Source organism: Capricornis sumatraensis, chromosome 9, assembly GCF_032405125.1.
Source record: "Capricornis sumatraensis isolate serow.1 chromosome 9, serow.2, whole genome shotgun sequence".
Classification (NCBI taxonomy): domain Eukaryota; kingdom Metazoa; phylum Chordata; class Mammalia; order Artiodactyla; family Bovidae; genus Capricornis; species Capricornis sumatraensis.
The window spans coordinates 38320183-38347142 of record NC_091077.1 but is presented as its reverse complement, the minus strand read 5'-3'; the positions used below and the strand labels follow the sequence as shown (position 1 = coordinate 38347142).

At 43.3% G+C, this 26960-nt stretch overlaps 1 protein-coding gene and 1 non-coding gene across 7 annotated transcripts; both read right to left on the bottom strand.

The window, feature by feature from the left end:
• Window positions 1-550: 550 nt before the first annotated feature.
• ZNF346 (zinc finger protein 346) lies at window positions 551-25765 on the bottom strand. Of its 6 annotated transcripts, none has more exons than XM_068980474.1 (7): window positions 25591-25765; window positions 16361-16464; window positions 15689-15781; window positions 13754-13898; window positions 9554-9784; window positions 4103-4196; window positions 551-1728 (listed from the first exon to the last, which is right to left on the bottom strand). In XM_068980474.1, the coding sequence occupies exons 1-7, from the start codon at window positions 25763-25765 to the stop codon at window positions 1641-1643; spliced, it is 930 nt and encodes a 309-aa protein (XP_068836575.1). In that variant the 3' UTR covers window positions 551-1640. The 6 variants fall into 6 exon arrangements, with proteins under 6 accessions (XP_068836575.1, XP_068836576.1, XP_068836578.1 ...); XM_068980475.1 differs by having other exon boundaries at window positions 9554-9736; XM_068980477.1 differs by lacking the exon at window positions 9554-9784.
• On the bottom strand, window positions 22421-22527 carry LOC138086750 (U6 spliceosomal RNA). Its single transcript, XR_011145446.1, has one exon. It is a non-coding gene; the product is annotated as a U6 spliceosomal RNA (small nuclear RNA).
• Window positions 25766-26960: the final 1195 nt, after the last annotated feature.

Below are 26960 nucleotides of genomic sequence, written 5' to 3'. Positions count from 1 at the left end.
TAGATTCCCAGCTTAAACCTTCTAAAGACATCTGTGAGGCCCTCCAGGATAGGGGGAGGCAGATGAGCAGATAAGCTTGTATTGAATTTAGGGCACCTGGACTCCGTAGGACTTCTACAGAGCTGCCAAGCAATTTGGATATCTGTTTCTGTCCCCGCTCCTAAAATCACTACTTAGGGTGCTGGAAGTTTGAGCAGGACTAGGGCAAAGGGTAAAGATACACATACTAGATGATTCAAATCCCAGATCTGCTGAGTTGCAGTCTGGCTCATGGGAGAAATTCTTTATTTAGATGCTTCAGTGACCAAAAGATAGAGCATAAGCGCACGCACACACACACGCACACACACACACACACAAACACACACACACAATACACGAAGGCATTTACAGGCGAAGGGACAGGGAGTGCAAGGAGGAGCCCACAAGAGCAACTGTGGACTTCTCTGACCCAGTGAGCAGGCCCCTCAGAGGGTGACCCTCCATGGAATTCCTGTTTGAAAGCTATGAGGTAAAGTCCACTCCCAGTGAAGTCCCAGGCCATAAAGCACAGCAGTGTTGTAGAAATCTACATTTGGGGTCGGGGACATAGCTGTTTCCTCACTGCAGAAGCGTACAGCAGCTCTCGTTTCTATTCTCTTAAGGGTCCATCTTGCTCCTTGGTCTCCAGAATCTCCTAGCGGACGATGGGGGAGGACTAGCACCACAGCAGCATGGGCAGACGGTCTGCTGCGCAAGGGGAACAAGAGGACCAGTAGGGCCGAAGGACAGTGGTCAGCCTCGGAGCTGGCTGGCGTGAGGGCAGTTTCCCTTTAAAGGGAGAGAGCCATCCAGGAAATTTTTACGTGGGGACCTTCCCACATGACCCTGTGCCAGAGCACCTCTGATGGAGGAGGGGAAAGGCCTCTGTTGGCATGTTCTGTGATCCCACTGGGCACTGAGGCCTCCTTCGGCTCTAGCTTGTCCCCAGTTGCTGCAGGTCCTTAGCACCATTCAGGAACTGTGGAGAAGGGGAAAGCGGGATACCAGTACTCTGCCAGGACTGTGTCACTGCTCCAGGAGGAGACTTCACAGTGGGCAGAAATCTGGACAACTGGCTAGCATCGGATACCAGGCTCAGGAAAGCTCACACTCTCTGTGGGGCGGGAAGTGTCACATGAACTCCAAGCCTCCATGTGGCAGCCACTTCCATCTGCCCTTTCCTACCTAGGCCTAGGCCTGGAGTGAAATTTCTGGGTTTCACTGGAGATGCCTAGAGCTTAGGGAGACCTCTGTTCTTTAGCTGCAGGGAGTGGTCCATAAGTGACCTTTAGTAGAAAGATAGGCCTGGGGTCTCATGACATACGGCCCAGAGGGGCTGACGAAGGGGAAAGGCCACCCTCCAAATTACCACCCTGGGAAATCCCAAGTCCTGTCAACATCTCTGCTTCCCTTACCCTGACCTACAGGGCCAATTCCAAAGGGGAGGAGGGGGAGTAGATTTGCCTGGGCCAACCCGAGGCTGTCTATGGTCTACTCCTGCCTCAGGCCTGTGTATTCTCCAGGAGTAAGAAAGGAGGAAGACGGAGCCAAGGGCTGACCATAGTAACAGGAAGCTGGCTCATGGCTAGTTCAACCTGGGTTGCTGGACAGAAACACCTCTAGTTTTCCAAGGTGGTTGAGTCTTTCTGAATGGGTTGCCTTTGCATGGGAATCTGGCCCAGAGGTGATGCCACTGTTTTTGGTGACCTGTAATTTGAGAGGGAACAAAGGCACATGATTAGTTTGTGGTGGTGGTGATGGTATCCCAGGTAGCCTATTCTAAAGACAGTACAGCTCTTTCAGGGTGTGGAGTAATGAGCCAGGCAGCTCTCCTTACTGAGGACCACTGCATGCCAGGCACAAGGCTGGGTGTTCTGCTTTCAGCATCCTGTTTCATTCTCAGGCTTATTTTGTAAGGCGGGGGGACCAGCACCCCCATTTTATATACAAGGAAACTAAAGTTCAGAAAGTATAAATGACCTGCCCACAGTAAGCTGATTTAAAGTGTGGTAGATTCAGGACGGAAGCCCATGCGTTTCCTCTGTACTGAACCACTTTTTCTGCCTATGGGGCTCTACATGACCTGGATGGGACAGAAAGACCATTCTTCCCAGCACATGGAATCAAGTGGCTCTCCAGTCATGACCTCACTAGTATCACCTGATACTGTCTGATTTGTTTTCGATTTGTTTAGGATCTCTTTCTACCATCAGAGGGGGATCAAATGGATCAGAGAAAAGCATTGGTCTTGGTTCCTAACATAGCCCTGGTGCTCAAAACAGGGTTTGACACATAATAGGTGAACAATAAATCGCTGGTGAGTGAATGAAAGCTTATCTCTAATAGCTCCTCTTATCAGGACTAGGACTTCACATATATTATCTCTAACACTTACTTCATCCCATACGGTGAGGAAGAAGAGCTCCATTTGGAAATAGCAGAGCAAAATGAATGGGCTTTGGAGTCAAGAGGTTTGAATACTGGGTCTAACTCCAAGTAACCATGAGATCTACGGCAAGTTACTTAATCTATCTGATATTAGGTTTCCTTGGGTTGTAAAGGGTGGGGGGAGTCCTAATTCAGAGATGTTGTTGCAAATTAAATGAGATTCAATTACGTGTTCAACAAATTATACTATAATCTTTGTTTTGTTTTGTTTTTGTAGCATAATCTTATAGAGAAGAAATTGGAGGCTCAAAGAGGTTTATTGACTCACCTAAGGTCACATAGCTGGAAAGTGTAAGAAGGAAATAATAAACAACACTAGCATTTTCAAGTCTGGGTAGCCCCACGGTAGGGTTCTGACTGGTTCTGAGTTGTTTGCCAAAACTGCCACCAGCCAAGCTGCAATGCTGAAAGTGAGATGCAAGCCAAGGTGCGAGGGCTTGTCTCAAATCCTATCTAAGGGGAACCTCACGAGTTCTACCAGTTTAAGATGTATCTATCAATAAAGCCACAGTGTGGGAGAGGAGACTTCAGGCAGAGCAGAGAGGACCAAGAATGTTTTGAGCCTAACACTCTGCCCTTCTACCACCTTTAATTCACTTGGCTCTGTAAGCAGTCCAGAACCAATCATCAAAGTCAAAGCAGTCATCTCAGCAGATCTGCCTGAAACTGTTTCCTCATCTGTAGAACAGGGATAATTCCTATCTCCCAAGGTTATGTTGTGGCACACCGTCCACACTACCCTCCTGAGAAGCAGGGACTGAACCATCTGAGCCCTCCCAGACAGTCCTGGCCTGTTTGTATCACACGGCACCACAACCCCCTGGTCAGCACTGCCCTGGAGGAACATGCTGTGAGCCTGCCAAGCCTCAGTGTGAATTGTAGCTCTGCCTCATAACACCACTCTGAGTGGTGGTCGCCTGTGTTTGTAAATCAGAATAATAACCCTTTTCTCCCAGGACTATTGTGAGGATTACCTGAGACAATCTGCTTGGCATATGGCCTGCAACAGACCAGGAGCTCAACCAAAGAATGTGAATCATTTTCAAGATTATTACAGACAGACAACTCTGTTAGTCTCTTCCCTTTAAAGCACTTATCACCATTTGTAATTATTGGTGGTTTGCATGGTCATTGTTTCTGTCTCATCCCATCAGAATGTTAGGTTATCAGAGCAGGAACTGAGTCTGTCAGACTGGGTCTGTCTGGGCTACCACTCAGAGGTGTTCAGTATTTGATCAATGAAAGAACCTGGGTCATATTTGGTAATAACCTGTAGACGAAGCTCTTGCCACAGAACTAACGGCAGTTCTGGTCTTCAAGCCAGTGGTGGGTTGGGGTTGACGAGTGTCCCCAGTTAGACTGCTAACATGTTGCCAAAAAATTTAGGCGACCACTAAGGGAATCATTTCTGTTTTTCTACTAAAACCTTCAGCCCAACAGGTCTAAAGGCTGGGGAGAAGCTGACAGGAGAACTCACATAGGGGATACTTCTATTGACTGACCAAGGTTTTGCTAACTAAAAAGAAAAGACTGCCAGGATTCCTTTCTAGCCAAGGAATACCTGGCTTTGTTCTGATTCCGAAGCCCTGAGCTCCTGCTGCAGACCCATGAATTTCAAAGTGTGATTACTTACTGGTTCTTGTGTTTGAAGCCGCTGACATGAGCTTGGTACTGTTCTATGGAGTTCAGCACTATCTTGCATGTCTTGCAGGGGTAGCCCTTCCCGGCTGAAATACACGTAAATGTTAAGATGCTTAGTAATCCAATAAGAAGGGGCCTGGAGACTTTGTGCTTTTGACAGCATGTGCAAATGCCCTTCTGAAGATGGACGAGTGGAGTGAGGTTAGGCCCTGGTAAGAATCCCAGAGGCCTCAACGACTCAACGATCAGGGGCACATGTATGCCTGTGTGTTCCCTGGAGCTGGGAAACTCCTTGTCCCCCCCTTGCCCTGTACTCTTTGTCCCAGCATGGAGCCTGGTCCAGAGTAGCTGTCTGCTGAGGAAATAAATGATTGATAGAACAAAGAGGTGACATTTGGTGTAACTGTCTTTTCTACCTGGACTGTGCCCTTAGATGAGAGATCTCTGGGAAGGCAGGCCTCTCCTTGCGCTTGCAATAACAGTAATTAACGAGAAGGCCTATAGGGAAAATTAATCTGTCTCTCTACTGTGGGGCTCACAGATACCCTTTCTCACTAACAGGGCTGCTCCAATGACAAAGCGGCCTTTCTTCACATGGTCTAGCAGAGAGAGCATGGGTCGGGAGCCAAGAATTGGGGCTGGACTCCTGGCTCTGCATTCACATGACCTTGGCTAAATCCCTTTGCTTTTCTGATCCTCAGCTTTTCTCAACTATAAACCAATTATACCATACCCATAGTACTTACAATAAAAAGCAGTTATTATTTACTAAGTGCCTGATATAGTCATGCACTTTATATTATTTTGATTGATGCTCATAAGGATCCCATGAAAACCATCCTCTTACAGAGGAAGAAAATAAGGCATGGTCACATGTCCACGAACACAGAGTTAGTGAATGGCAAACAGGAGTGGCTGACTATGAGGCTCTACTTACCCAGCATGCCTGGTGCCAGCTGCACAAGGCAGGCCACTGTACACATGACTTCAAGAGCCCTCTGACACACCTTTTGAGTCATCTGGCATCCTAAAACCTCACAGCTCTGAAGTTAGATCACCTAGGTTCAAATCCCAGCTCCATCATTTCTTACCTGTAGGACCACACGCTAGGTACTTAATCTCTCTGAGATGTGTAAAAGTGGGGCTTCCCTGAGATTTAGGTTCCATACCTATAAAATGCAGTTAATATTAGTATCAACCTTATCAGGTTATTGTAATCATTCAAATACAAGTAACTGACACATAGTTAAGTGTCCAGTAAATATGAGGTTTTGGCTTATTTTTATTTCACTCTTATAGATTCCATGAGTGATGCTGGCAAAAAAATGGACAGTATCTTTTAACCAGCCTTCCATGGCAGCTGGGAACACCAACAATCTCCTTTAATTCAATAAGCAAGCCAATGTTTCCAGCTACGTTTGTTTCTCTTGTATCTTCAGGTATTTCCTGGAAGACATATCCTTTTAAAGCATTTAAGAGGAAAATTATTACAATCAGAATTCAGGTCTGTTTTAGACTCTGAAGGCCAGAATTCATGGTTCAACACAAACAGGCAAAAGACTCACAATGGACTAGCAGAACCACCATCCCTGCAAGGTCCAGGGTAGAACCTGGGGCTGGTGTGGGGTAACAACCACCAATGGTTAAGAGTCACTGATGCCCAGATTACAACAGCTCACTCATCATCTACTAAACACCAAGCACCATGACAAAATTTTGGATACTTATGCCCTTGGATTCTTATAACAATGCTGGAAGATAGGTAGATGGTTTTCTCCATTTATCAGAGCACGAAGCAAGCTCAGGGAGGTTAAGTGACCTGGGGTCAGAGCTGGATTTGCCCTCTGGTCTGTGAAGCCCCCATCCTTTCCTCTGAACCACAGGTCTCTGGACTCTTCTATGCTAAGTACATCTCAGTGCAGAGTATACTAACCTGTAAGCTAGATTCAAAACGTCACTTGGGGCAAGTGAAGAATTCATTGGTACTTCTAAAAAACAGCTTTGTTCAGTACCCACACTCATCCATTTTTATCTGGTTTTCATTTTACATGTTTGATATTCTAGTTTCCCCCTGTGATCTTATGAAGAATAAGTCACTACAGCTCATTTAAAAACATCTGATTTATTTGGAAAAGCACCTGTATCTCCTCCCTTTTACTGCCAAGACTTTGAAAGCCCTGTTTACAACTGCTTCTCCATTTCCTTGTCTCTCAATTATTCTGCAACCTCTCCCCGCTACACGCACACACGCTCCTTCTGAGGCCAGTGGAGGCTTCCCTGTGTCTAAACTTAACGGACAACATGGATGCTTATGCAGCCTTTTTGTACTGGGCTTTCCCACAGCACTTGGCAGCGTGGGTGACTCCTTCCTCCTTCAGTCTCCTGCCCTTGCTCTCAGCATGCCACAATCTTGATTTTTCTCCGCTGGTGGTTCCTTCTCAGTTTGTTTTGCTGTCTCTTGTTTGACCTTCACCATTTACTATTGCCAGTTTCAGAGGTTTCAATCTTGGTTTTCTTTCTGTTTTTACTATTTTAAATTGTGGTAAACTACAAATAACAGAAAGTTTACCATCTAATCTATTTTAAGTGTCCAATTCAGTTAATGTTAAAGGACAGTTCTGGGTCAGAGAAATTCGTGTTTTCATCATGTCAAGCATTTTCACATTATCGTGCAGAACTTTTGTCATTTTTGTGAAACTGCCAATCTATACCCATTAAACTCTCCATTTCTCCCTTCTCCTAATTTCTGGCCACCACATTCTACTTTCTGTTTCTATGAGTTTGACTACTCTAGATATTTCGTACAACTGAAATCATATAGGAATTTTCTTTCTGTGACTGATTTATTTCACTGTGCATAACATCCTCAAGGTTCACCCATGTTTATAGCACATCAGAATTTTCAGAGGGCTCAATCTTAGGCCCTTCACTCCTTTCTCTCCAAATTCTCTAAGGGATCTCATTCATTTCCCTGATTTCAAGTACCACTTATTAGCTTCAAACATATGAAACTACCAATATTTAGCAGTTTCTAACCACCAAAATGGTGGTATCTCTAACCGAGACCTTTCTTATAGGTCCACACCTATGTATCCAACTGCCTCTTGAACATTCCTACTTGGGTATCTCATAGGTATCAAACTCAGGCTGCCAAAACCTGGTTATTCACCTCGTGGCTTAAGGCTAAACCTTGACTGCTCACTTTCCTTCAGCTCCCACACTGGATGGCCAATTCTACTTCTTACCTACCTCCTGAATCCATTTACTCCTGTCTATCTCTACCAATGCTACCTTAATCCAAGCTCCCATATTCTCCACTATGAATTACTGCAACAGCTTCACTGTTGGTCTCTCTCCACTACCCTTCCTCCTCATTCTAAACTATTCTCCACTTTGTAACTAGAATGCTCTAATTAATAATGCTAAGGATGTGAATGGCTTCCCAATGCTCTTAGGACAAAGGCTCAAATCTCAAACATGACCTACAGTGCCATGATTGGACACCTGCTCATCTCCCCAGCATCATGTTGCCCCACACTATCCCTTTTGCTTCTGGGAGCCTTTGATCCTTGCTCCTCCATCTTAAGTTATCTTCATAGCGTAACGTTTGTTTCTTTTTCTAAAGCTTGCCACACTTGTAGTTAATTGCTCAATGCCTGTCTGCTCTGCTAGACTCTAAGCTCCATAAGAACATGGACATGTAATTAATATATGTTATATACACAATGCCTGGCGTATATTAGGAAAGAGCTCAACAAACATTTCTTGACTTTGTATGAAATGAATAGACGTGAAAGCCTGTCCCATGTACAGAGGTTGAAGAAACTAGGGGATCAGATGGGGCAGAGAAAGCAGACCTGACCTGCAGGAGGCAAGGCCCTAAGGAAGGTAGAGAAGGTGACAGGGGTACAGAAAAAGAGGGCTCCAGTGACCCAGAAGGGATGCTGAGAGCTCCAGCAACTGAAAGGATTTGGCTACCTGAATGATATGCAGGGCTTAGTTTGGCATTCTTGAATAAATGAGAGAAATGTGGGCCTGGAGTACAAAGCAAACTCCAAGTCTTGTTTAATCTGCTTGGTAGATGCTACATCTCATCCTTGTGGGAGACATTTGAACACTCTGGGTCATCTCACATTTGACTCATACTTGTCATGATACATGCCAGAAGCCCCATGGAAACTATTCTGTGGACCTAACACAGAACCTTACCTGGATTTCAATGTTGGCTGCCACAGTCTAGCATGGGATCCAGAACAAACCATTTCATCTTTCTGATGCTAATGTCCTCATTTGTAAAATGGGAATAATCAAATGTGTACAACAGAGTTGCTGTGAGGATTAAATCAGGTAATTACATGTGAGCGCATCTAGCCTAAGGCCTGGACTATGGCAGCTATTGGTAAGTGCAGGATGACTGTCTGAAAGAATGAATGAACAAGGGTGGACTGAAGCCAGCAGGGAAAAAAAGCCAAGCTGCTAACAACCTAAATTGTTTGGGAAGGCAGAAGTCCTGTCAGTGGAAGTCCCTGCTTGCACATCCCAGGTCAACACCCCACCTCTGTAAGTAAGAAGCGGATCAAAGTCAGTTCAATATTTCTGCTGACACCCTGTACTTGGAGCGCCTCCAGCCGAGTACACTCAAAGCTGGAGGCAGGGGGAAGGAGTATAAGTTTAGGAATCAGACAGAGTTAGAGACCCCGACTGATGCTGTCATTTATTAACATCAGGTCATATCAGCTGTATGACCTTAGCATGTCACTCTGAGTTTCATCTTCTTTACTTGTAAATTGGGAAAATCACAACTATTTTATAGGAATCCTGTGGGGATCAAATTATGCTGTATACATTAATATCAAAGTGGGATGTGATACCCTTTCCCCTCACCTAGGTTTTCATGAAAGAATTTAGTTGATCTGTAAAGAAATCAGATGATTTAAGCAAGAAAAAAATATCTAGGATACAGTTCTAGGATTAAATGTTAGACAAATGGAGGAGGGTGAATATAAGGAGAAGGCTTTGGCTTGAGATAAAAGAAAAGAATGGATACGAGTTAAGATAAGCGGCCTGAAACACTGCAGTGCCTGAATCCTGCCAATAAAAAAGAGACAATGAGGGAATGGCCAGGCAGGACCAGGTAAAGCAGGGGCAGGGACTAGAGCAAAAGAGGGTCAGCTGTAAATCTGGCTTCCAGAGTCTTTCAAAAAACTGAAAGATACGGTTAACAAATGTTTAACACTGCCTAGGAGAGGCATGTACTCTTCAGCTGACTACATCCCTTTCTGGCTTTTTCACTTACCAAAATTTCCCATCTAGTTTTTGCAAGCATTTAAATTTGCAATGCTTGCTTCAGAAGACCTAAAGAGGAAAGGCATACCCTTGATGGTCCAGGGAGCTCTAGCAGTCAAGCCCTGATCCAGCTCTGGGTGTGAGCTAGGCCCCTTACCTGAGTCAGTGACAGCAGGGTCGGCCAGCCGTCCGTAGTGTGCCATAAGTTTGAGTTTGGTCTCCTGTTTCCTGTGTTTCTTGCCCACATAATGTTGCTGAGCCATGACAGGGTCATTGAAAGTCGCGTGGCAGAGGCTGCAGAACTTGTCTGGATCTATCATCTCTCTATTCTGGTGCAAGGCTAAGGTGGAGGCCATAAGGAAAGGGTTTGTAAGGCGTTTCGACAGAGCTGTGGTGAGAAAGTTCAAACAGAAACAATGAAAAAACCCAGAAGGTGCCAGGCTTTCATGTATGCTGAATGCAAAGAAAGGCTGGGTCACTAGTTAATCACACTTGCATATGGGGCACTGCCTGTGTGAATCACTCAGTGAAAATCTTCTCTAATTGAGAAGATATGGGGGAACCCAAAGACCGGCTCCTTTGTTTGGCAGCTTAAACTACTTTAGGCACGTGAATCCCTATTTTCTCATATTCCAAGGAGGTTCTGCACTTCTGCTACCCATATGCCAAATTACAATAGATGTGAGATGTACATGCTTGCAGTCTTTTCATCCCTCAGAACTCCCCAGAATGTCACAGCACATAGGACAAGAAATGTGAGTGTTTTATTCCCATCCTTAAAGTTACCCCAGTTATAGATCTGGAAGCCAATGCACAGATGCACAGCCTGAGGGTCTAGAGGGTCATTTAGAAAAGGCGCCACACTAAGGGGGTCTTTTGAGCTGCACTGCCTTCTAGGCTGAGTGGGGAGAGGAGAATGACACTGACAGTTACCAGCTTTGTTTACATATTTTCTCTTCTGGTCTTCTGAATTATGCTCTGCGGTAGGTATCATCTTGGCACGATACAGAGAAAAACCAAGGATCAGATGGGTGAAATGACTTACCAAAGATCACTCAGTTAATGAGTGAATCCAGGTCTGTGTGACCCTAAAGACCATGCCTTCTTTGCTATGCCAGCCTGCCAGAGCGTGGCAGGGAGACAAGAAGGCTATAGCCCATGTGTTTACCTATAGAAAGCATCCCTGGCTCGAGTCTATGAATTCAGTTAATCAGAGCCTGGTATGGGCATATGCGTAAACCTCCTGTGGGCCAACAAATGTCCTGACTATAGGCTGCACTGCTGCTTTAAAAATTGATGCCATGGCTCACTAATGAGCCCATGTGGCTGGAATGGTATCAATCCAGAAACCACTGCTTTAAGAATGTGGCCTAGAACCCCCACCAACGGTGGAGGAGGGGTGAGGTTCAGCAGCACTCACACACAGATGCTCTTTCATCCCTTCCACTTTAATGGGGGAAGTTTTGAGGATTTTCAACAAGCCAGTAGAAAGTTTCTGGCTTTTCCTACATGGTTTTCCAGTACAGAGACTCTTAATTCTCCTAGCTATTAATTTTCCATAGTCATTATTTCAACAAGTCACTGGAAAAGTAATGTACATGTTACAGAATATTCAATACTATGAGAAAATATTCAGTATGTGGTGTTGAGTGGGAAAAAAAAAAGCAGGTTATATAGCAAACTATTTCTTTTGTCCTCAGTTCTGTAGAACAACTGGTAATGTGCAAAGAAAGACCAAAAGCATTGAGTAAAAGGATAATTTTCAGTATTTTCCACCTTTTCTACAGTGAATGTAGATTTTTGATATCAGAAGAGATAATCATAATCATTAAAACATAAAGGTCATTCTTTAAAAGATACTAAAGAGAAACATTAGAGGTGAATGGTTAATTAAAGCTGGAGGAACCATTTAATGGACATCCAATAAAAATGAGAGCTATGGGAGTCTTCTTTCAGGAAACAACTTGAAATATAGAAAGAGAATTCTACAGGACTGTTCACTATAGTGTTATTTATAAATTCCAAAAAAGGAGAGGGAGAACACGTAAATATTCATCATTAGAGGATGGTTAAATGTATGTGGTGCAATGGGATATTGTCATTAAAAATGTTTATGAAAAACTTTTTAATAATATGGAGAAATACAAATGTTCTATTAGTGAAAAGAGTATAAAAGAAAATTATACACACAATATGATCATATCATTACTAAAAGACAGATGTGCAATCTATATGTGTGTACTGGTATTTTGAAATGCTGCCAACATATTAACAGTGTTTCTCTCTTGGTGGTAGGATTTGAGTGGTATTTACTCTTCTCTTTATACCTTTTGCATTGTTTGAACTAGAAGTAACAATGAGGAGTATGCATTGTTTTTATAAAAACAACAGGGTTAAAGTATTTTACATTTATATACATAATCTAGACATACATAAAACAAATATAGACACAGATATACACACATACACATAACAAAAGATTATAGGAGAAACAGTTCTCCAAAATGTTAACAGTGGTTGTCTTTGAATGGTAAAATTATGGGTATTTTTCTTTCCATTTATCTATATTGTCCGTACTTTCTACAATACACTTGTATTACTTTTACATTAGAGAAATGTTTACTTTCAGAAATATAGCTATAAACTCATGTAATAACATGGAAATGTGCTCTAACTACAAAATTAAAAGTTAACACAGGATACAAATGGTACATGAACTATGATTATAATTATATAAAAACATATCTGTTATGCAGCAAGGGCCAAAAGTAAATATGAAAAATAAACTCTTCAATATGGAATCTTTGGACCAGGAATATTCCAGAGAATTTTCCTATTTATGGAAAGACAAGTTCATATAAATCTAAAGATAAATGATCTTACAAAGTTCTGTTCTTAAGCTAGTTTCCTTTGGCTTAATGTTTAATCTCTTTGGTACCATAAATGGTACCAACAGTGACTTCACAAAAAAGCAACTACTACTAGTACAACTTAAAGATGAACAAATCGGAAACAAGGCCAATGACATGCTCCGGGTGGTGAACGCCTGATTAACCATTGCATTTTATGTGGGGATTCCACGCACAATCTTAATTGTGCTGTTAATACCGACAATAGGATCTGCTGGGTACTCTCTGGCAGTCCAGTGGTTAGGACTTGGTGCTCTCACTGCTGGGGCCCAGTTTCAATCCCTACTTGGGAAACGAAGGATCTGCAAGCCGTGCAGCATGGCCCCAAAACAAAACAAAAAATTCTAAAATGTCATTTACTGAACATCTATTATGTCTCAGGGCCCTTATATACATTATTTCATCCTCATAACCTATGAAGTAGATGATATTATCAACATATTATAGGTGAGAAAACTCAGGCATGAAGGTCAGTCATACAGATGGTAAATAGCAGCGCCAGGATTTAAACTTGGGTATCCATGACTTCATCTGTTGTTTCATTGATAGAATACTAGATTTGGGTGTGGTAAGACAGTATAATTATGAGTGATTTTTTTTTTTATCCTATTCTTCAAAGTCTTCTAGAACATGATTGTCTTATTTTCATAATACAGCAATTCAAAAACGGACAAGTATTGCAGATATTATAGTCTACCTCTTGGTCCAAAATAGAGAAGAAAACTTACTGAGAAAAAAATGAAATAAAGATCAAAGAACCTTCAGTCTTGAGTAACTGCAGTTAGCAGAGATGTAAAATCCTAAAAAGTCAGTAGTTAATGAGATGAAAATGAAGGCTGAGCCCCAGTGGTGACAAGGTAAAGGGGGTTATTTTAGAAGTCACTGCCCTGGGAATGGATACACAGCAGCTGCAAACACTGTTTGTTGGGCAGTACTGGCAGTGCTGAAGTCTTCAGCTTTGAAAGGCAAGTCCTTGTCTTGAGGAGAACAGGCAGCTTTGAGGATTAAAGTGAACAGGGCATAACCTGAGCACACAAAAAAGATAAGAATCTAACTTTTAACTTGGAATACATGGTAATAAGGGCAGGTGGATGCTAGGAGGGAAAAATCTAAGTGAGAGAGGCAGGAGACAGAATGCTCTCCTGGTGTGCAGAGCCTGGAGGACTTGGGCACTCCCGAGTTATAATTATTTGTCAGGACAAAAGCTCAGGGCTAAGAAGCTTCTACAGAGAAAGGTTGATATAACCAAAGAAAGGAAGGTTAGGTGAGTAGGACTCTGAGGCTGCATTTCAATGAAGCTGTGTCTACTCTGATATTTTTAAGGGCTCTCAAAAGCAGTTCAACCTCTTCAAGTCTGTGGCCCCAGTGAGCATTTCTGGGAGCACCTGGCATTGGTGCCTTGAGGACGGGAGGGGTCCCGATATAGCACCACTCAGGAAAACCAGTACCTTCCACCTTAGTGGATTGCTGCTTCAGCTTTAAGTTCTTTGCGTGGGTCTTCCCCAGGTAGTGCGACTGGGCCACGACAGGGGAGGAAAAGGTCATGTTACAGATGGGGCAGCACTGGTTCTTGTCTTTGCTTCTGCTGCTCTTCTGGTTAGGAGAAAGAACACAGGTCTGATCACGCCACTGCCCGGCCAGAAAATCTTCACTGGTTCCCCACTGCCCACAGGAGAATGGGCCTTCAAGGCCCTCTTCACACACTGACCCCAACCTACCTTTCTGGATTCTTACTTCATCCCATGCTCTACTCACCATTCCCCGTTTTGTTCTCTGCTACTTCCGTGTTTTACTTGGGCTGTTCCTACTGCCTAGAATGATCCTCCTTTCTTTCCTGCCTGGCATACGTCTGCTTAGCCTTCAAGGCCCAGATTAAATATCACCTCTTCTGAGAGACTTTTACTCAAGAAAATTACTCAGTAAAGAATTATCAACCTGCTTTATGTGATTATTCCAGGAAGAATTAGTTTTATTCTTTCTCTGTACTCCTGGAATACATTAAATAGACCTCTGTCGTACCATGTGTCACCCTAAACTGACAGTGGTGTAGCTTAGGAGACTTTCTTGTTGACTAAAGTTCAACGTTTGGGCAAAGATCGTTAGACTCATTTATGTTTCCTATCCTTAGCACCCTGGTGGAGACTGGCACACAGCAGATGTTCAGGGTTTATTGAACAAGCAGACCATTGTATTTTATTTGATGATTATGACTAGGCTAGAAAACAATGTATTTCAAGCCTATATTAAGGGCTTCCAGGATCTCTTTCAGGTCTGCTATCTGAATAAAATATTCATCTCAGATAGGATTTTTCAACCTTGGTACTATTAACACTTGGGGCTGAATAATTCTTTGTTGGATGGGGAGGAGTCTGTGATCTCATTTGAACTACGAGACCACCCCGAGAGTTGAGGGATTAGAGATATAAAGAAGTTAAGTGACTTGCCCAGGGCCACAGAGTTGATATTGTCTTTCTGAATTCCACATGATAAGGAGGGCAACTAGGGGGTTAGTCCAGTTAATGTGGAGAAGGGATGAGCAAGGCCCTTCCAAACCTGTGGCCCCTGTGATAGGGAGACACAGTTTGTAGTGTAAACTCTAACTCACTGAACATCCACTAGGAATTGTAATTTGACTTCACAATACCCTTACAAGGTAGCAACTATTATCTCTACAGACAGGTTAAGTGACTTGTCCAAGGTCACCCAACCAGTAAGTTCTAGAGCTAGTATTTGGCCCTAGTCTGCTGACTTATCATCCCATAATATTTGCACAGCCTGCTATGGAACAAAAATAATGGTACACCTGAGGGGTTGGGTTTGTTTCAGCATAATTCTCACAGTATTGCTAAGGCAAAAGCAAACATGTTTACATCTTGATCAGAGCGAGAATTTGGAAAAGTATTCCTTCCACTTGTTTATTCCCAATATTCAAGTGAGAAACTCAGTTCTTTCCACTGGATCTCAAGAACGTAAGCATTCTAGTTTCCTTCCTCTCTCTCTTCTTGAGTAGGGCATGGACAGTGGTCCTACTCTAACAAACCATTCAATGTAATATATAACAATGGTTCCATTTACTGAGCCCCTACTATGTGCCAGGCTCTGTGTTGGGTGCTTTAATAAACCTTCTTTCATTTTTGTTTGGAAAAATCCTGAAAGGTAGTTGATATTAGCATCCTCATTATTATTATTATTATTTTAGCATCCTCATTATTATAGAGGAAGAAATCAAGCCTTAGAAAGGATCAAGACTTGCCCAAGTTACACAAAGGGCTAGGATTTGAAGCCAAGTCAGTCTGACTCAAAGCCCACACTCTTTCCACCACACCAACCTGCCTGCTGGCTTCATCAGGAAGCGAGTGGTCTCAACATGGCAGCTGGATTACCTGATCTGAGTCTAGCCTCTTCATTTCCCCCTTTAGTGTCTCCATTCCATGGATTGCTAGGTATCTCTTCACTTTGTTGGCATGTTTTTTGCTCTGTAAGAACCCAGGAAAAAGATCAAAGATACCCAAATGCCATTTTATACCTAAGGCACTCAAAAATATCTACCAGATTTTCAGTGGTTCATCCTCACAGAAACTTTTGAGGAGGAGAGGGTAGGGGAAAAATCTGGTTTACTGAATTTCTACTTTGTATAAGGTACTTAGATGCTGTCCAATCTAATCATAAAAATTTATGAGAAAATTATCATCATCTCAATCTTATAGATGAGGAAACTGAGGCTTAAGATAATGAGGTTTCTTGACCAAGATGAGTAGCAGAGTTGTGATTCAACTACAGGTTTATTTAAAGCCAAAGCATAGACTTTCTACTACACTGAGCTGTAAGGGAACATATAAGTACAATGATCTTGATTTGGATGGAGAAATGAGACTCAGAAAAATTAAGTAAATCAGTCAAGTTAAGACAATCAGTCAAATTAAGACTCAGTCAAAAATTAAGCCAACATGCATGGAGGCAACATCTGGGTGGCTAAGAAGGAATTCACTGTGCAAGACAGAGAGAAGAGGGGGCTTGGCATTGGGTCTAGAAAGTACTAAGGTACAAGGGCATACCTGATAGTGTGCCAGCTTCTGGGACTCAGAAATGAGCAAGGCGCAGCAAACCTTACACTGGGTGTTGGTGAAGAGACACTGGTTCTTCTGGATCATGTGTTCCACTACAGAGAAAAAAATAAAAGCGCTGTGAGTTAAAAACCTGCCTCAACAGCACTGTCTTTGAACGCTGCCTCAAACACAGGCACCGAATAATGGAATGCCATACCATTAAACCTGCCACCCCTTCCCTAAGGGCTTTCATGACTCAGGCTATATTCTTGAGCCACCAAACCTATAACTTACTCTATAATTTTATGTAGGCTAACTTTCTTTACTAAATTCTTTTAAAAAGGAGTCTTTAAATTACAAACTTAAGTAAAAACCAGTAAAAATGAATACATTAAAAAAGAAACAATTCTAGTTAGATACTGGTGCGAGAAGCTTGCAGAGCTTCCTAAAAGGAACATTAAGACAGTGGCAACTGTGAGGAGAGGTGTTAAGACATGGTAGCAACCAACTGAGACATCTTCTCAGATAGAACTGGAAGGACTGAAAGACTTGAAAAGGAAATAATTCTCTTACTGTTCTTGATCTGATTTTGAAATATCTAAAATTACTCAGTATGTCATGTAAGTTCCACACTGTAGGAAACCACAGTATTAACCTGTACTTAATTGTTGCACCTGGAAAACAAGACCTTACTTTTTGAGGAGGGAGTAAAATCTCACTCCAGACATTTCTATCATCATGACATTGATAATCTGAGGCAGGGATAAGTCTAGAAAACCATGATGAGATGGCAAATCCATGTTTTTTATCTTCTACTCTGGATCAAAAAGTGGACAATATTTCCTGGAGGGAATTTTTGGGTTGGGAAGTTTTAAGGTTCTTCTCCCACAAGAACTAAAGCTTATTTATAACAGCCCTTTTGGGAAGAAGGGGTGTTGCCTGGCTATATTTCTGCTCCTTGGAGTCCCTTGTTTATTTCCCCATTTTTCTCCTACACTGTTCGGTAAATTTTTCTGAAAGACTTTGGCTGCCTCAGCCATCCTCAGAGAAACAAAAGGAAGTGGATGTGTGACTAGATCTGGGCCAGAGGTTTTAAATTTTTATTTATCTTTGGCTGTGCTGGGTCTTCGCTGCTCTGTGCGGGCTTTCTCTAGTCGCAGCAAGCAGGGGCTACTTGTTGCGGTGTGAAGGCTTCTTATTGCAGTGGCTTCTCTTGTTGCAGAGCACAGGCTCTAGAGTGCATGGGCTTGGCAGTTGCGGCACATGGGCTCAGTTGCTGTGTGGCATGTGGGATCTTCCTGGATCAGGGATTGAACCCGTGTCTCCTGCACTGGCAGGTGGATTCTTTACCACTAAGCCACCAGGGAAGCCCCTGAGAGCTTTTTAAAGGGAGGGTGAGAGGCTCCTCAGAATGCAAAGCCCACAAGGGGAAAATGTTACCCAGGGTCCAGTCATCCTCTCCTTGCCTGGAGATGTTGTAATATTTTATTAAAGAAGATGGGGTTCTCTCTCAAGAATATTTAGAATCTGATTCCCAGAGACTAAACAGGGTAAGGATCATGTCATTTATGACTTTGTATCCCCAAAATCTAATAAAATGCGTGACCCAGAATGGTCATCATTAAAAAGTCTACAAATAACACATGCTGAAGAGGGTGTGGAGAAAAGGGGACTCTCTTACACTGCTGGTGGGAACGTAAATTGGTACAGTCACTACGGAAAACACCATGGAGGTTCCTTTAAAAACTGAAAAAATAGAGTTGCCATATGATCCAGCAATCCCACTCCTGGGTATATATCCAGACAAAACTACAATTCAAAAAGATACATGTACCTCTATGTTCATAGTAGCACTGTTCACAATAGCCAAGACATGGAAACAATCTAAATGTCCATCAATAGATGAACAGATAAAGAAGATGTGATACCTATACACAATAGAGTATTCAGTTCAGTTCAGTCGCTCAGTCGTGTCCGAATCTTTGTGACCCCATGAACTGCAGCACGCCAGGCCTCCCTGTCCGTCACCAACTCCCAGAGTTCACTCAGACTAACGTCCATCGAGTCAGTGATGCCATCCAGCCATCTCATCCTCTGTTGTCCCCTTCTCTTCTTGCCCCCAATCCCTCCCACCATCAAAGTCTTTTCCAATGAGTCAACTCTTTGCATGAGGTGGCCAAAGTACTGGAGTTTCAGCTTTAGCATCATTCCCTCCAAAGAAATCCCAGGGTTGATCTCCTTCAGAATGGACTGGTTGTATCTCCTTGCAGTCCAAGGGACTCTCAAGAGTCTTCTCCAACACCACAGTTCAAAAGCATCAATTCTTTGGTGCTCAGCCTTCTTCATAGTCGAACTCTCACATCCATACATGACCACTGGAAAAACCACAGCCTTGACTAGACGGACCTTAGTCGGCAAAGTAATGTCTCTGCTTTTGAATATACTATCTAGGTTGGTCATAACTTTTCTTCCAAGGAGTAAGCATCTTTTAATTTCATGGCTGCAATCACCATCTGCACTGATTTTGGAGCCCAGAAAAATAAAGTCTGACACTGTTTCCACTGTTTCCCCATCTATTTGCCATGAAGTGATGGGACCTGATGCCATGATCTTCGTTTTCTGAATATTGAGCTTTAAGCCAACTTTTTCACTCTCCTCTTTCACTTTCATCAAGAGGTTTTTAGTTTCTCTTCACTTTCTTCCATGAAGGTGGTGTCATCTGCATATCTGAGGTTATTGATATTTCTCCCGGCAATCTTCATTTCAGCTTGTGCTTCCTCCAGCCCAGCGTTTCTCATGATGTACTCTGCATAGAAGTTAAATAAGCAGGGTGACAATATACAGCCTTGATGTACTCCTTTTCCTATTTGGAACCAGTCTGTTGTTCCATGTCCAGTTCTAACTGTTGCTTCCTGACTTGCATACACATTTCTCAAGAGCCAGGTCAGGTGGTCTGGTATTCCCATGTCTTTAAGAATTTTCCACAGTTTATTGTGATCTACACAGTCAAAGGCTTTGGCATAGTCAATAAAGCAGAAATAGATGTTTTTCTGGAACTCTCTTGCTTTTTCCATGATCCAGCAGATGTTGGCAATTTGATCTCTGGTTCCTCTGCCTTTTCTAAAACTAGCTTGAACATCAGGAAGTTCACGGTTCACGTTCTGCTGAAGCCTGGCTTGGAGAATTTTGAGCAGTACTTTACAAGTGTGTGAAATGAGTGCAACTGTGTGGTAGTTTGAGCATTCTTTGGCATTGCCTTTCTTTGGGATTGGAATGAAGGCTGACCTTTTCCAGTCCTGTGGCCATTGCTGAGTTTTCCAAATTTGCTGGCATATTGAGTGCAGCACTTTTACAGCATCATCTTTCAGGATTTGAAATAGCTCAACTGGAATGCCATCACCTCCACTAGCTTTGTTCGTAGTGATGCTTTCTAAGGCCCACTTGACTTCATATTCCAGGATGTCTGGCTCTAGGTGAGTGATCACACCATCATGATTATCTTGGTCGTGAAGATCTTTTTTGTATAGTTCTTCCATGTATTCTTGCCACTGCTTCTTAATATCTTCTGCTTCTGTTAGGTCCATACTATTTCTGTCCTTTATCGAGCCCATCTTTGCATGAAATGTTCCCTTGGTGCCTCTAATTTTCTTGAAGAGATCTCTAGTCTTTCCCATTCTGTTCTTTTCCTCTATTTCTTTGCACTGATTGCTGAGGAAGGCTTTCTTATCTCTTCTTGCTATTCTTTGGAACTCTGCATTACTCAGCCATAAAAAAAGAATGAAATAATTTCATATGCAGCAATATGGATGCACCTAGAGATTATCATACTAAGTGAAGTCAGACAGAGAAAGACAAATACCATATATCACTTACATGCAGAATCTCAAAATACGACACAAATGAACCTATCTATGAAACAGACAGATTCACGACATAGAGAACAGACTTGTCATTACCAAGGGGAGGGAGTGGGAGAGGGATGTATTGGGAGTTTGGGATTAGGAGATGCAAACCAATGTATGTCGAATGAATTAAACAAAAAGGTCCTACTGTATAGCACCGGGAACTATATTTAATATCCTATGATAAACCATAATGAAAAATAATATGAAAAAATATTACTTTGCTGTACAGCAGAAATTTATACAATATTGTAAATCAATTATACTTCAATAAAATAAATTAATCAAGTTTCTGAGGCAGGAATAAGTCTGACATATGCAAGAAATGAAGAGAAGGACACTGTGGATACAGTATGGTGAATGAGTGAATAGTGGTAGGAAATAAAGTTGGGAGAGACAGCTTGAGGCCTACCAGATAATGCCAAATCAGTACAGGCCTCATAAACCATGGTCTGAACTATGGATTTTATTCTTAGTGCAATGAGAGGTGACAAGATATGGCTTACATTTTGAAAAGATTAGTCTGTTCATTGTGTCAGCAGACTGTATGGGAATAGGAACGGAAGCAGGGAGAGCAGGGAGGAGGCTGCTGCAGTCTTCTAGGCAGCAGATAACAGAAATCTGGACCAGGTAGGTTGTCAGTGGAGATGAGGAGAAGTGGATGGGTTTGGAATTATGTTCTGGAAGTAGATATGACATCCAATTTCTCTGACTGGATGGAGGGGGTGAAATAGGACAGGAGTCAGGGATAACTCCTAGGTTTTGAATTTGAGTAACGAGTAGATGAGAAGTGGAGGAAGACAGTGTTGGAGGGGAAATCACGACTTTTCCTTCAGCTATATTAAACATGAGTGTTCTATCATACACATGGGTAGAGATATCAAGTAGTCACCTTGAGATGCAAGCCTGGAGTTCAAGGGAAAGGTCAGAGCTGGAGATACAAATTGAGAATCATCAGTGTATTTACCCTGTTTAAAGCGGTGGACTAGAAGAGGATGCCTAATGTAGATGGAAAAGGAAAGAGTTCTTGGGATTAATGTTTGTTTATTTATTTTGACTGTGCTGGGTCTTTGTTGCTGTGCGGGTTTTTTCTCCAGGTGTGGAGGGTGTGGGCTTCTCATTGGAGTGGCTTCTCCTGTTGCAGAGCACAGGCTCTAGGGTGCACAGGCTTCAGTAGCTGCATCTTATGGGCTCAGTAGTTGTGGTTCTCGGGCTCTACAGCACAAGCTCATTACCTGTGCCACACAGGCACAGCTGCTCTGCAGCATGTGGAATCTTCCTGGATCAGGGATGGAACTAGTGTCTTTGGCACTGGCAGGAGGATTCTTTACCACTGAGTGGACTGGATTCTTTACCAATCCCAGGGAAGCCCCTGGGATTTTGAGTCCTGGACCCTTCAAATTTAGAGGTCAAGCAGAGAAAGTGAAATTGAACATAAAATGAGTATAAGGTAGAGCTTGCAGCTATAGTAGAGGAGATCTTCTTCGCCCAGAGCCACTGTAAAACTGGACAAAGTTGACAGAGACAATCCCTTCAGTACTCTGGAAACTGATCAAAGGCACTTAACAACCCGGGAAGCAGTCATGCTTGTACAACTGCTGAACTCTGGATGAGAACAGCAGGGGTCTGGGACTGTTCTCATCACCTCCCACACTCAGTCAGAGCAGAGGTTCTACCAGGAAGAGGCAGGATGTGAGAACCAACAGCTTCCCCATGAAAGAGGAAAGTGCTTGAGTTGGAGTGGTGCGCAATGCCCTGATCTTTTGATAATGTCGGTGGAAATGATGGTCTCAGAGGCAGGTGAGCAGGAAAAGCCAAAGGCTTTACTATAACCTGAGGTTAGTAATGTCTGTGGCTAAGCCTGTGTGGCAATGGGGACCTAAGAGGGCCTAAGGTAGCTAAATACTCCTGGCCAACTCTGGTTGTTCACATGAACATAAGTGATGCAAAAGAGCCTGACAGAAAGTAAAAGTTAGGGCTGACTTTAAAATGGCCTGAACTTTGAATGCCCTTTCCAACATACCCACAGATCCAACTGCAGAGGACTGAGGCCTTACTACTCCAGGTGTTACTGAATCACTGCCTGACCACTAAGCAACATATAGACACGTGGAAGACATATTATAAAAATGAACCAAATTGGGAATATTTGCTCAAGTCTTTTTTTTTTAATATGGAATGCTTCATGAATTTGTGGGTCATCCTTGTGCAGGGGCCATGCTAATCTTCTCTGTATTATTCCAATTTTAGTATATATGCTGCCGAAGCAAGCACTGTTCTTCAAGTCTTAAGCCACTACATAAGCAGTTTCCTTCCAAGCTTGGAGGAAGCCCTAACTATTCCATCATGAAATTACATGGAGAGACCCTGAGACTACGTGAAAAAAAAAGACACCTAGTCAGCCTCCAGAAGTTCCATCCACTATTGTTTCAGCTCTAGCTACCATCTGATTGCAATTGCAAAAGGGACCTTGAGTCAGAACTGTCCAGTCAACCCTTTCCTGAATTCCTGACTTACAAAAATCTGCGAGAAGTTCATGAGGCTGGAGGAAGCTAAGGTCCACAGAGGGGAAAAAGACTTACATGAGTTATCAGAATTCTGGGAAGGTGGCCTGAATGTGCATCTCTGTTGCTCAGATACAACTCTAATCCATCTACCAATTACCACAGGGGACAGGTTTGATACAAGAAATTAGGTGCTTAGAAAATATTGGAAAGACTGAGGTACTAGGCTGAGCCTTCTGGAAATGTCTCTGGAACAATGCATGCATTACTGTTCCAACATGTGAGCTAGTCTCTGAGGCCTCCACTGCAGTCTTGCTGAAGTAAGAAGCTCCATGTCACTGAACAGGCCTCTTAACCTATGGATGCTGGAACCCTGATGTGAGAAGACCGTATAGTTTTACAATTTTTCTTGATAGTACCAATAGTCTTAGGAATGTGATTTTCACCACATTTCTACCTTCCAAATCTTATGAGAAAGCACCTAATTGGTAGGATTTATTTTGTATCTATATTGTAGATAATCAGAAGATGTATGGGGCAGAGGCTGAGAGATCTAGAATGTGAAACAGAGGGCTGATTTTCACAAGGTCATGAAGGAGAGACAGCAAATCTAACCATATCAACAACTAAATTAAATGTCAATAGTTTAAACAGCCCACTTGAAAGGCAGAGATCATTAGAGGATAAAAAAGCAAGAATCATACAATGGAATTTTATTTAACAATAAAAAGGAATAAAGTATTAATACTACAATTTGGCTAAACCTCAAAAACATGCTGAGTGAGAGAAACAAAATGCAAAAGACTGTATTATATTTCCATTTATGTGAAAAGTTCAGAGAGGGCAAATTTATAGAGACAAAAAACAGATTAGTGGTTGCCAAGGGCAGGAGGTGAGAGTGGGGATTTAACGTAAAAGAACACAAAGAGGGACTTCCCTGGTGGTTCAGTGGCTAAGACTCCACACTCCCAATGCAGGTGCCCTGAGTTTGATCCCTGGTCAGAGAACTAGATCCCACATACTGCAACTAAGACTTGGCACAGCCGAAAAAAGAAAAAAAGGCACAAAGAAACTAATTGGAGTGATGGAAATATTCTAAGTTGGCCTAGGGTTATACAACTCTATACTTTTACTACAAATCATTGAATTGTACAGTTATAATGGGTGAATTTTATGGTGTGTAAATTACAACTCAATGAGAAAACAAAAATTATAACTAAGAGAAAATAAAAAACCAAAGGTGAGTAGGACTTGGTGTTACAGGTATCTATCTAGACCTCAAACAAATCACTGGACAAAGTGAGATCAGAGAAATGAATTGGTCTTTAAGTGATTGTGTGCACTCACACACATATAAACAGTTCACTTTCCAGAGCACAGCTGCTGTGTTCTCTGCTTCAAGGTCCAGAGCATGCCTGCTCTGTCCCCTGAGGACAAAGGTCACTTCCTCTTTGTGTATCCCAACTTTTAGACTTTCCTCTTTACTGCACCCACATTATACTGCAACTGTCTTGGCGTCTGCTTCCTGGACCAGACCACAAGCCCCTCCAGGGCAAGGACAGTATTTTCATCTCTGCAGCTTTGATTTCCAGCCAATCCTGGGAAGACAGTATTTGTCAAATTAATGAAAGGAAAATTGTAGCTCTGTGCCAAACAAGTTTGAAGTATAAGAATGAGGGAGATAGGAGCCTCATATTAATTTAAGAGTCACACAAGACTAGTTTTACTGGTAAAGTACATATAGGGTATAGGTCTGTCGTGTGTACCACCCCAAATTTAAACATATCTTCCTTGGATGTGGTCAAAAATTTCATTTTATCCCATGGCAGTCAGTTCACAAGCAATATATTAACTTCCAAGTTTAGTCTCCTCAGCAAGCAAACAAATCTTTAGAGAAATCTGATTTCTCCGCAGATTACCTGACAGGATTAGCACAAAAGCCCAGTTTGTGTACTTCTGGGTTAGAGTTAAGCAGGTAGCTCTGCTAAGAACTGTGAAGTGGGTCACAAAACAGGGTCACAGCAGCTCTTTCTATTCTCCTCTTTCTATGCCTATCTTATCCAGGGCCAGGTCAAGTGCAGAGCAAGCTGGGAAGCTCAGAAATGCCCTCCTAGGTGGCCTTATGTATTCCATTCTCAACTTTGGGTCAAGCGTGGGATACAAACAAGAAGCTGGAGCCAAAGAATGCCCTGGCCAGGTTCTCAGGCTCCTGGCCCGCATATTAGAAAAAGGACCCAGCCGGTGAAGACAAGAGAAGAGACACCAAAAAGCAGAGGTAAGCCAGGACTCAGTCACCAAGTCCAGAAGGTACACTGAGGTAAGGAGGCGGCCTTCTACACCCCTCGGAAGTGCGGGGCATGAAAGAAGGGAAGCAAAAGACACTAGGGATGGGTGAACCTGGAAACTGGGACGGTGAAGGGGCTACGACGAGGCTGGCAAGGAAGGTTCTGGGGGGGTCTCTGAGATGGCCTAGACGGCAAGCCTAGAGATTCCAGTCCTCGAATTCAGGAAAAGGTGAGCTCTGGTAGGTGACTAAGGCGGGAGAAAGAAGCCCACTGCCAGAGCGTGAGAAGGCCACTGACCATCTGCGCGCGATTCTTGGGGTGCCGCAGCCTGGATTGTTCAGGGGAGCTGGCCCACGGCGCCAGGGCCATAGCGTGGTGCACGAGTCAGGGAGTCCCCTGGCGCCTCGCGCAAATGGGCGGGCCGAGCGCCAGGGGGTGTGACCGTAGACCTAGGGGCCGGTCCACGTCCCCGCCCCGCGCTTCCGCCACTCCCTGCGAAACTAGCAGGCAGGCGAGGGGCTTCCAGCCTCTGAAGCCCCCGGACTCACCTTCCTCCCTCCCCACTGGTTGCGACCCGGACACTGCTTCCCAGAGGCGGCGCGCCCTCTCGCGGTCGAAGCGCAGCCCATCCGGTTCCCGGCCCTCCCGCTCCTCCGAATTGTTGTACGACCTGGCTCCGCCGCTGTCCGCGTTCTCCACCGTGCCCAATGCAGGATACTCCATCTTCCCCGCAAGCCCTAACCGGCCGATAGCCGCTCATGAATCTTGATCTCGCGAGATGTGGCTGGGAAGATGAGTTTGCCCGACCAAGAAATCTCGCGAGGTTTGGGCACCGCAGGCTCCTTTGCGACTTTGGCACGCGCGCTTCTTTCTTGTCGCTGCGGAGCTCGTGCGGTGGATTCTAAAGTCGGTTGTTCCACGGCAGCCCCTTCCTCTGGGGCAGGGCCGTGCGGTCCTTGGCTCAGGGTTCTCACCTTGCTCATGGCCAACTTTGACACTTCTCATTTTGTTCTCATGAAGGCCCTGTTATATGGGAATATCCTTTTCATTTCACTAGTAGGGCAACAGAGGCTCAGAACCTAGAAATGATTTACTCACGAGTTCGCTACTAGTAAGTGGTAGAGCTGGGACTCGATTAATTTTATAGGTACTATTTGAGTTCCAGGTGCTGACGCCTAGGCCAGAACTCTCCCTAACCTCCACTCCAAAGTAACTGTCAAAAGTCAAAATGTAACCTTCCAACCCCACACCTGCTCGTTCCCTAGTCTTTCGGAGCCCCGATCTCTTGCTGTGGTATTTGTAATGTCCTTACTGGTCCCTTCACTTACCTTTCAGGTATTCCCAAAACAGCAGCCCCAGCGATCCTCTTAAAGCGAAACATGTCATGACACCCCATGCTTAAATTCTTCAAAACCTTCTCATCGTTCTTTTGTAAAAGTCAAAGTCCTTGATTTAGTCGATAGGGCACTATACAATATGAATTTTCTTAACCTTCCCGACCTCATCACCTACTGTGTTAGCCTCCAACCCCTTCATTCCTGTCCCACTTACCCTGTTCTGGAATGCACTTCCCCCACACATCTCATGGCTCAGTCTCATTTCTGTGTGCCCTCCACATACACTTCATACCCTCCTTTCCTGCTCTTTATTTTTTCTCCTTAAAACTTAACTATCAGATACAGCATGTACTTCACTTTTTATCTTATTTGTTGTTTGTTTCCCCACTAGAAGTCAAGCCCCAAGAAAGCAGGAATTTTTTCTGTTTGGTTCTCAGCTGAATCTCCACCACTTTGAAATAAAGCCTGAATCCTCATAGGTGCATACAAAATATTTGTTGAATAAATGAAACTTTTGATATAAAGTTATTTCAGTCTTATTTATTCAAATGTTTGTTGAGAGTTATCTATGAGCTACATGT

Excerpts from the sequence above, each read along its gene's own strand:
- ZNF346 (XM_068980474.1), bottom strand. The coding sequence starts at position 25,765 with ATGGAGTATCCTGCATTGGGCACGGTGGAGAACGCGGACAGCGGCGGA. Across the intron at positions 9,785-13,753 it reads GCAATCCACTAAGGTGGAAG|CTCTGTCGAAACGCCTTACA; the intron begins GTACTGGTTTTC and ends TTCTCACCACAG. Across the intron at positions 4,197-9,553 it reads CCCTGCTGTCACTGACTCAG|CCGGGAAGGGCTACCCCTGC; the intron begins GTAAGGGGCCTA and ends CGTGTATTTCAG.